The sequence below is a fragment of the Candoia aspera genome, chromosome 1, assembly GCF_035149785.1.
Source record: "Candoia aspera isolate rCanAsp1 chromosome 1, rCanAsp1.hap2, whole genome shotgun sequence".
Classification (NCBI taxonomy): Eukaryota; Metazoa; Chordata; class Lepidosauria; order Squamata; family Boidae; genus Candoia; species Candoia aspera.
This window is the reverse complement of record NC_086153.1, coordinates 37857586-37869026: the sequence shown is the minus strand read 5'-3', so window position 1 is coordinate 37869026 and position 11441 is coordinate 37857586. Positions and strand designations below refer to the sequence as shown.

General features: G+C 39.2%; 1 protein-coding gene across 1 annotated transcript in view; it reads left to right on the top strand.

Moving 5' to 3' along the window:
* MAL (mal, T cell differentiation protein) overlaps positions 1–2132 on the top strand; it is a 33915-nt gene extending 31783 nt beyond the window's left edge. Inside the window, exon 4 of the mRNA XM_063289918.1 lies at positions 1769–2132. Within this exon, the coding sequence (XP_063145988.1) occupies positions 1769–1843 (75 nt within the window). The 3' untranslated portion in view covers positions 1844–2132. The remainder of the gene's footprint in view (positions 1–1768) is intronic.
* Positions 2133–11441: the final 9309 nt, after the last annotated feature.

Genomic DNA, 11441 nt, shown 5'->3' with positions numbered 1-11441 from the left:
AGGTTTGTGGCACCCCTAACATATGCATTCAGTTGAACGTGCATAGGGAGTTCACTCTTGTATAACCTGAAAATTCCTCATCTACATATTATACTAGTGAGGACCCCATTTATTTATTTATTTATTACTCAAATTTAGCCACCGCCCATCTCCCCCAGAAGAGGGACTCTGGGCTGTGGTTTACAATAAAATCCCACATCAAACATAAACATTAAAATCACCTAAAACAATTAAGCCAGATTCTATAGGTTCCTTATAGATACTCAGCTGAACATACTATTATTCACATTCATTTCAGTACTATAAACATTTGCCCAGCAGCAAATCTCATAAAACCCCCAGAGCACGGCCAGCTAAAACCAAAGAAAGATCTATTAATTCAATGGGATAGTCAGACCTGCCTAGTTCTGCTCTTCAGGCTATTGGAAACTGGAACAGATTTAGGGGCTTTCCAGCCCTGTGTCAGAGATAAGCACCCTGGTGATCAAATACTGTAGCTCTGTGACCAGTGGCTTGCCACTGCAATACATCTTATTGTATTATGAGTTAGTTATTAAAATTAGACTTACACCTGCATTTTCCCTAAGATCTCAAGGCAGCTTACTTGAGGCTCTCTTTTAATTTTATTCTTACAACAGCAAGTCTATGGCTAAAAGGCCGTGACTGGCCCAGAGTCTTCCAATGGATCTCCATGTCTGAGAGAGGATTTCAACTTGGTCCTAGTCCAACACCTTAACCGTGACACCATCCTGTTATGTGGCTGGGGCATTAGTGTCACAAGTAGTTGTCACTTGAGAAGTGGCAAGCCATCACTGATTTGCATTTTCGTGCTAGAATCTAGACTGTATTGGAAGATATAGCTTTGCCATGCTTCCCAGCTCCTGGAATCCAGCTGGCTGGCAAAATTGAGTAAAAATCCCAAACTGTTGACATGCCTCCCATGACAAACACAGAAACTTGGAAGGATGCTAGAAATTCTTTTGTGCTTGATACAGACCTGAAGGGGGCAGGGCCAGGCACTAAATTATTGGTGGTTCTCTGTGCTCAGTCATTGGCCGGAAAGGGCGAGCGCTGTTTAGCTATTGGTCCTCTGTGAACCTAGGAACCTAGACTCACAAATGTGCCCATGATCACAGCATCCTGGACCTGGAAACTGTTAAAACAGTCTGGATAAATTTGGGGGACATTTTAACCTGGAATTGGAAGTATTAGGAGCTGGAGAGTCTGGTGGTGTAGAAGTGCCCTTAATCTTTAAGTGTTAATAATATTTAATGTTGCAATATTAACGTAAATCTGCAAAGCAACATGGCTACAGTGGATATATGTACAACCTACATGGACATTAGAAGGGCAAGTCCTAATAGCTACAGCGCTTGTTGATACTTTGCAGTACTACAGTAATGCCATCAGGTGTGGTGGATCTGCTGATAGTTATGCTCTAAGTTACTTATATTGCACCAATGGTATATATATAATTTTATATAAAAATCTGCACAAAGCCTATGTGCCTGTGATCCCCAAAACTGATTGTACTATAGTAAAAAGAGAGAAGGGGCTAAACAAGAGAAAATGTTTCTCTGCCGGGACAGAAGATTAAAATAATAGCAAAGGAAAGAAAAATGATGCACTGCAAGGCTGCTGCTCTGGGAAAAGATCAAATGTTAGGAAAAGCCAGGAGAAGATTGGAAAATTACTGCAGAAGCACATGAACTTGACTGGCCAAATTCCTATGCTAAATTCTCTTCTCTTCTCTTGTCTTCTCTTCTAGGTTTTTGCATTTGCAGTTACACTGACTTATGTAATCCATATGGTGTTCTCACTTCTGAGGTGGAAATCTTCTTAAACTCAGTGTTCTATGGATTTTACAGACATATTTGTTTTTGTCTAAAGAACTTTCTTTAGAGATCTTATATAAACAATAATGTACTTCATTATATGTTAACAGTAAATTTCCTTATCAATATTTATCCTTAATCTCTGACCCCATATCCCAAGTCTTTGTTAGAATGGAAGGGAGGAAACTTGAGTATCTGCCTTAAAATATATTTGTATTAAAATGCCTTTTATGTAAATGGACAATAAATTGTACTTCACAATCATGTACGTTGTACAATTAAAGGCTTCAAGTTCAACCTTTACAATGATTTTTTTTTTTTTACATTTTCTTCACTGGAGTAATCCACCGCCATGAACAATGATGAAGCTAAGTTTGCAGACAACACTAAATTACACTGATGATGTTACTTAGTTGGGTAATGAAATGTCTGCAAGCAAGCCAGCTGTAATGGTTGCCTTATTCTAACATACTCAGCCTCACAAGCAGGTTCTTAATGAAAACTGATTTATTGAAAGAATAGTGTGCAAATACAAAGAAAGCTGAGAATGACCAAAAGCGCGCCAAATACAAACTAAAAACCCTCGCTTCAAACCCGATCCCGCCCCTCGCCCCACCATAGCAACCACCCCCTCCCAGGTGTTGGTAACCATTACACATCGGCCTGGGAAAGTAACCTTGAACACATGCAATAACCCAAACATACATTCCTCAGTAACAGTAAGGAGATTACAGCCCGGCACAGCTGAAATTCCCCTCCCAGCAAATGACAGACACGGATCAGGAAATTGACATGCAAAACGTTACGATGTACCCAGACCATTGGAACGATGAACATGACACCAGCAATCTCAGAGAGCACCAAGGACTCCACAGTTCAACCCTGAGCTACAGTTATTCTCTTCTATTGAAACACGACATTACTTTGGGTGATTAAAATAATTGCAAGGACTTCAAAAAGTATCTCTCTGGATAGGGAAAGGTAGTGCTGTGTGTCTGTGTGAGGAAAATTCATTTATTATAAGCAAAGCATAAATTAATAAATATCCTATTTTTAAAACTGTGATATCACTTGGTGGTCTGAACTGACAGTGGTCTAAAAAGGGATGTAAGAGTTGTGATGGATTACTTGATGGAAATGACCTGATATATACCAACTAATTCTATGTTAGGGATTGTCAGATTTATTTTTCTTTTTTTATATATAACAATGTTGTAACACCTTCCACAATTTTTGAGCACAACCATGCTTGATGCACTGAGTGCAGTTCTGATTATTGAACTGAAAATATAGGGTAGAGCTTGAAAAGAAGTTAAGAGAAGCAACTAAAATGATCAGAGATCTTAAGCCACATCTTTGTGAGGAATGGTAAATATGGACATTATGTGAAAGGTGAAAGGTCCCCTGTGCAAGCGCCAAGTCATGTCTGACCGTTGGGGGCGGGGGCTCTGCTTTCACATTTTCTTGGCAGACTATAGTGGGGTGGTTTGCCATGGCCTTCCCCAGTCATCACCTTCCCCAGCAAGCTGGGTGCTCATTTTACCGACCTCGGAAGGGTGGAAGGCTGAGTCGACCTGAGCCGGCTGCCCAAGAATCCAGCTTCCACTGGGATTGAACTCAGGTCATGGGGGAGAGTTTTTGGCTGCAATCCTGCCACCTACCACTCTGCGCCACACGAGGCTCAGGGACATTATAAAGCTATGGACATTATAGCTTTATAAAATTACATATGGGAAATAGACAATGCAGGAAGATTTTTCTCTCTTTGTCATTCGAATTTAGGATGAAATATTCCAGGTTAGGCTGAACACATGGAGATTTAGGGCAGACAAAAAGAGGTACAACAGCACAAAAGAGGGAGGGAGAGAGGAAGTCGGACAGGCAAGGACCAACCCTGGAGTCTATTCAGCTGGATTGTTTCTTTTCCTTTCCTCCCACAGGGCAATTACTAGCAATGACTTTCTCGGGAAAATCCTAGAAATTGGTCTTTTCTAAAAAACATCACAAAACAATTCTTCTTTTTAAATTCCTGATTATAACCTGCCTTAGTGTTTAGTGAAGGTTGCTAAGAACAAAATGAAAGACATCAGCGAATCAGTTGTTCAGTGAAAATGTAGAAAAAGTCTTCACCAGCCACAGAACATACATTCCATCACACAATTCTAAAGGGTCAGAAGAGGAGCGTGGCACACAGGGAATGTCTCTTTATTTTGAATTGAAATTTCCAGAACCAGAGGAATTGCAGCATAGGGTATTGGAAGACTTTGCTGATGTTTTGACTAAACACCAGCAGTATCTCTGAGAAATCCTGGAGAATGGGTGAACTGCCCAGTGACTGCAGGGGCACAAATGTCCCTATCTTCAACAAGGAGGCAACAAACTGAGAATGTTAAGCCAGTCAGTCTGACATTGGTACCTGGGATTCTAGAGAAATTCATAAAGCAGTTGCTCTGAAAACAAAGCCATGATCGTTAGAAATCAGCATGGATTAATCAAGAATGTCTTATCAGACTAACTTTATATTATTTTTAATTGGGTAACTTCATTTGTAAATATAAGTATATCAGAGAATTTGACAAGTACTCCATGACATTCTGGTTACTACTCTATTTGAGTCAGGCCTAGATGGTGTAACAGTTAAATAAATACATATTTGGCTCAATCATTAAAAGTTCCCCAACATACTGGAAGGAGGTACCTCCTTCATATGTGTCAAGCTCTCTATTCAACATTAATAGATTTTTATTAATGACTTGGATGGGCAAATGACATAACATTGGATGGGACAGCTAATTTGCTAGAAAACTCAAAATGACAAAGACAAATGCAAAGCTTTTCATTTAGGAAGCAGAAATCAAATGTTTGGCAATGGTGCTTGTGAAAAAGATCTTGAAATGGTAATTGGTTATCGTTTATCAGTGTGATATGGCCACAATAGAGCCCAATGCAATTTTAGGCTGCATGGAGTTTCGAAGTCACAGGAGGAAATAGCGTATAGTTTTAGTTTATTTATTTACAATAAATCAATCAAATGTTTCAAGGCAGTGAACAGACACTTTCAAAGAGCAATCTCTCTTAATCTGAGCAATAATAATACCACAGCCAATGGTACTGAATGCCAATGACAGGTTCAATAAGACCAGAAGGAAAGATGCTGAGAATATCCATAAGAGGGGTCAGTGCTGTTTCCATCATATATTGGGGCCTGAATTCTAAATGAATGGGACTCAAATAGCTATTTCCCTTAGAAACCTGTGTGGTTGATTCTCTGCTTTACTCTGTTGCTCAAACTCCAGCATGATTATGCTGTCCAATTCTAGGCATCACACTTTAATTCAGAGACACTGGGACACATTCAGAAAAGGGCAAGCAGAGTGATCGGGGACTAGAAACTAAGCCCTATGATGAGAGACTGAAGGACCTATTTATTCTTGAGAAGAGAAAACTGAAGGCATATGACTCTTCAAGTACCTGAAGAGGAGCCACACCGAAGAAGGCTAAGACTGGTTCTCTAGCAACTCAGGACATGGAATGATCATTTTAAATTACAGGAAGGCAGATTCTGTATGAATAGTAGGAAAAACAGTAAGAGTAATTTTACTATGGAACCAATTATCAGGAAAAGGATGGGTTCTGCTACAATGGATGCATTCATGTAAAGTTTGGGCAGCCAGAACACTTTAATCTGGATTCTTGTACTGAGTAAGAGAGGTTGGATTCAGTGGCCCATGATTCTATGATTTTACATTTTGAAGACGATGTTTGGTAGACCATAGTTTGTCACATTGGCCCTGATGCAAAAAAGACTCCTATGTGAAATTGATTGGCTGAATGGTATATTTTCCCTATCAGGAATATTACTGAACCTTTAATGATTCTGGAAAAGGAGGCCTTTTATGGGATTGCCTCTTTGTTAGGAAATGACAGTATATAGGTACACCTTTGCACACGATATTGTTGAGAAATTGGTGGAACAAAGGATATTGCAGCAACTAGAGTTGAGATAAGGGCATATCCCAGCATATATTACTTATTTCCTAAACCAGGGTTTCTCAACCTTGGGAACTTTGAGATGTGTGGACTTCAACTCCCAAAATTCTCCAGCAAGCTGACTGGAGAATTCTGGGAGTTGAAGTCCGCCCATCTTCAAGTTCCCAAGGTTGAAAAACACTGTCCTAAACTGTTAAATACAAATGCATAATACATCCGCTATACTTTTTAGCTCTTCTTATAAACGGTGAGAAACAAAGTGGCATAAGTGTTGGGAGAAAATACTTCATTAGTCCCAGGACCTCAGAACCTGCTCTGCACAAACACCTGTTCAGAGGCAAAGGGGCAGAGGCAAGTTCTGAAATAATGAAGAATGGTTCCCTGGAAAGGTGTGTCTGGGGCTGCTGAGTTTTTTTAAGAACTAGTTTGTTCCAGTGACATGCAGTTCCTTTGACATTCTGTTTTAATAAATATGGGAAAGGCAGAAAAGAGAATACAGTTAATGCAGAAGATGATTCAACTGCCTTGAAAGCAGTTGCAGTTTAATGATGAACCAATATAGCATTTGGTTTTATTCAAGCTTTTTTCTGTAATGGTTTAATTGTTTTTATTGTGATGATTGAAAGGCTGATATGTAGATGACGAAACAAATTTGTTCTCTGTTGTTCTGGGAGATAAGACCTAAACCAACAGATTCAGGAAGCAGGAATTAGAGCATGTATAGCATGAATTTCCTAATAATATAAGCTCTTTGAAGTGGCAGGTTCTCTATGATTAGGAGCATTGTTTTTAAGAACAGTTTTCTGGATGGCTTCCTATTGTGGATACTGTAGCAACATAACCTTTGTATTATTAAGTGGTTGGACTAGATCATCTTTCAACTCTGTCTGAGACCATAGTGCACCCAGATGAGAAAGCTAACATTAGTATAAGAATAAAGACGGTCAAAGTCAGCATCTGAGGAGAGGCAGCCATCTGATTTGTCCTCTTATCTAGAAGGACTCATCACCAGCTTGTCCGGTGGAGACCTTTCAGGTGCTAAAGGCAATTCTTCAAGAAAGTAGTGTCCATATTCCCCAAATAAGAAAGCGATCCTATGCAGAAATAGTCTGTGCTCCTCCATTAAGCCAAAGGAATTTTCAAATGCTGTGTGCAATTAATAAGCATCAGAACAGCCCTTAAGGCTCATGATTGATGCTTTGGACAATTTAGAGTAGATGAAATGCAGGCCCATTCACTTTCTATTTGGATGGGGGCGGGGCAAAACCAAAATTCAGCTTTGGGAAAGGGGTTGTGGAAAATAGGTTTATTAAGCTTTGGATAAATCAACAATAATTTTATTCCATTTAATGTTCCCAAAAGCAAAATCTCATTGTTGAAAATACATGATTTGCAGCTGAATTTGAATGCCATGATTTGGGAAGCTGCAAAAAACAGACTGGGGCCAATGGAGAGCTCATGGGGTCACAGTCTGCCACTTTTCCATTACATCTTTTTCAAGAGCAGTTGTGCCATGGCCAAAATTACTTTTAGACTATTATACCTGTGTTGATTGGAAACAGCCCCGGAATATCTTGGCAGGGCATGTTGCTTTTTCTATACTAATTAAACCTGTGCCTGTTTTTTTTGTCCTTCTTTTTACAATTCAAAATACAGCTTTGAAAATGGGTAAATATGAACAATGGGAGCTTAGCACTATATATGGCAGTCATTCATTGGTGGAAGGGACAAAGAGGAAAGAGTAGGCAAGCTGGAAGTTTGCTAGACTGTCAGCTGTGTTTGAAGTAGCTGCCTTAACATTTTAAGACAAGTATTTTCTCTTTCTCCGCTTGTTTTGGCTTTTTGTTTTAAGCATTTTTTCCCCTTTGTTTTATCTCAAGAGTGACAGTTTCTTACCTTGCAAATCACTACAGTGTTACTTGCTTCCCTGCAGTTAGAAGATCCATGCAGTTGTTTCCTATATTATAATGTAAATTCTGTACAGGAAAGCAAATAGACTGGAGGAAGAAGAATATTTCTGTGAGGTATTGACTCTTTCACTACTGTATTGGTGTCATTTTCTGGTTGCCAGTTGCCTAAGCAGTTGGCAGCAACCCTGTGCTAATGTAACAGTCTTGTCCTGAAGCATCAAAAGTAAAATGAATCTTCAAAAGTACCTGACTTTTTCAGAAATACATTATCTTACTTCAGGGGCAGTTGGAGTCAGTATCCCTCCTGTTGCTTGATTTACCCACTGCACAAAGCCATTATTATTATTATTAATAATAGTAATAATAGATTAAATTTATATGCCACCCAACTCCCAGCAGTTCTGGGTGGTTATTTGAGCAGCTTATTGACAAAAATCACAATTGGCTGGATCCTCACATCCTGTATAGCCATAATGCATGGTTTACAAGCCATATTGGCTGGGTTTGAATAACAAAGAAAAGCAAACTTAGTGCAATATCATAATGTAGCTTTATAATCACTGTAATCTTGGGAAATTGTTTTTATTTTTACTTTTGTGAGAATATGTTTAGGTGTCTTAAGATATAAACCTCTGGCATTCTAAACAGAACATGATTTCCTAGGATGTGTCTTAAGATGTACAATGATAGGAAGGTACATGGGGACCAGGCCTTCCATGACTAGCTTTCTAGCTGCCTCACCTTTCTTTGTCATGACATCAACAGATTTTGATTGACTGAGTCAGCCGCCATCTTCCTGGTGTGGCAGGAGTTTGATGACAATAACAAAGGAATGCTGCTCCTCAGGCAGAGAAGTCAAAACTGGGGCAACTGTCACAAGGCTGGTTCACATATTTTGCATTATGGGTTTGGCACTGCTTGAGCATAAGCACTAATGTATGTTGCAACATACATTCCCCTGCACTGAAACCATCAAGTGGTTAGGCATTGGGAACTGTCAAACTTTTGCTATGAAGAAAACTATCAGAAAACAGATCCAGCTAGGATAACACTACATAGATCAACAATCCTCTTGGTAATCCAAATCAACTACCATCAAAATCAAATAGCAAATGGACAAATTAGTTGCTGAGGAACCACCACCATTAGAATGGCAGGTTTGCAACTTTGGGAAAAAATGTTATGCATGCAGGCAAAATGCGACATTTTGGGGAGAACGTTACACATGCAAGCTGGGAAATGCATTTGGGCTAATACCTTGATCTCATTATGAAGTGTCGTTTTGCTCTCTTTGAACATCTAGCATGAGGAGGAGTTTCTGAGTAACCCAAAGTTTGGAGGTGGGATCTCTACCTGGCAATCTATTTTTTCAGATTAAAAGGTTTTTGATCAAAGAATTTAAGACTTACAGTTTGGTGGGATTGCTATGGAATTTCTGATAGAGGACAACTCACCTATATCTAGCCTTCGGAGAAAAGCAGGTCCTCTCCAGATTTCCCTGGGAAAAGAATACTTAAACCAATTGAATTTTGCAAGTGCACATATATTCCCATTAACCTATGACTGTACTTACAAAAGTAGCATTTATGAACACAAACATAACTTAAGGATAACCAATTCTAACATTTCAGAGCTTGGGAAAGAAAAGATAGAGAAAGCTTCTGTGTGCTTCACTTTCTTGCCCACAATTTTGAGGAAGGTTGGGCTGACACCTCCTGGACATATTTGGGCTATAGCAGGGTTGGTGGAGACTTGTAGATCTCCAGAGTCTGTTGGATTACAGTTTGGATTAGAGATCTTGACCCCTGCTGGCTGGAGCTGATGGGAGCTGCATTCTAAGACTATCCAGATGACCTCTGATATAAATTAAAGGGAAGGTGTGCCTAGATGCCCTCTTAGATTGATTGGTGACTCTTTGGTTTTCTAGATTTGTAATAACATGTGCCTTTACAGAATTTCTAGTCTGGGGCATGGATAGGGCATGCATCCATAAAGGAGTAAGCATTTTAATGCAGTTAAGATGCATAATATAGTCAAAGTTAACCAAATTGTTTGGTAATTGAGATAGAAAGTCGTGCCTCTCTTTTTCTTTCACTTTAAAATACTATTTCCTGCTCTTTTATAATCTCCAAATTGTCTTATGTCATCTAAATTTGGTGTGGCCCTATCACTGTAATTCACAGCAGCTCATGGAAGGAGGCATTTTTTCCCCAGGATCTCCCAGGAAGAAAGAGTTAAAATTCTCCTCCCTGTGTGTTGTGAACACAATGGGAATTGCCCTCCCCTACCACTAAAATAGAATGAAAGTGTTTGCAATAAATTAGGTAACAAAAGCAATTATGGTAATCTGAAAAGTATATCAGTTGCACTTTAAAAAGTTTACATGTTTTATTATGTTTATATGGCAACTTATAATCAAAGTCCTCTTGGCAGCTTACATTAAAAGAACTTAAACCGAATATTTAAATATAAACATCTTATGCAGCCAAAAATGCCAGGTACATGTATTTGAAATACAGTTAGCACAGCCACACTTACTTTCACTCAAGGATTTGGGGTGCCTTGACCCTGCAGCAGAACGAGAAAGGAATGGGTTGCTAAAATGGACTGTACTGGGTTAGATGTCAGGTGGAAAAATGCTATGTCTGAATGTTCTGTCATGTAAGAAAAATATGGCTGGGTTGCAGTGAGGGCCAGAACTAAATTTCATTTACATATATTAACTATTTTGAATTTTAATTAAATATGATTACTGTCCATTCATGTATGAACAATTTACTCATGTCATGTTAAAAGGGGCAATTTAGGGGAGCTTCTTGGGTTGCACTCAAGGCTTTCAAGGAGTGCAAGAGATCATGGCTCAGGATATGCACGTCTGATGATACTAGGGGAAGCATTGGTTCATAACAGGCATCATCATCCTCAAAAACAAGGTAGGAAGAATCAAGGCTGTGTGTGTGTGTGTGTGTGTGTGTGTGTGGCCCACCAGTATCTCTATTGTACCTCCCAGATCTCCAGAGAGAGAAGAGGGCCAAAATGTTGGGATGAATACTAGCCATAAGCTAGAAGCTACTGCATGAATGCTGATGAAGTTCTCTGTTTCTCTTCTGTGCCCAGCAGGCTGGTGATGAGAGAGAACTCATCTCTCCTGAGTCTAGCAGAGAAATACCACAGAATGTAGCGGGGCAAATGGAGTTTGTCTCTGCTTGTTTTCAGAAGTCTAATGAATTCTGGCAGGCTGGTAACTTTGATGAATGATAACTTTTATGAAAAGAACAAGGCTGTATAAAGCTCTGTATTTTCCAAGTCACATCCTACAGCATTTACTGTTTTAGTGAGATATTTAAGACAGCCTTATTTCAGCTGAAATAAGTGGGGGTGGGAGGGAAGGGTTGATTCTAGCCCCTAAAGCGTAAACACTGCATCCTCTAGGAAAGAAAACTTGACTTTTTATTGGGCTAAAGGAAGAGAATTCTCAAACAAGTTGCTATAATATTAAAAGTGGAAGTATGCACCAGCTTGCTCCTCTAGCGTATCGCAAATGTTTAGAATTTCCTTTGAAATATATAATTAGATTATGCAAATGAGTTTGATAATGTTAGCTAATAGTAAATTATTACTCATTTATCTGCTCCGTACATCAATAGTTTTTCCTTAGCCAGAAAATGCCTTCTCGTTGCAGTTTTTAAAAATGCATCATCACTCA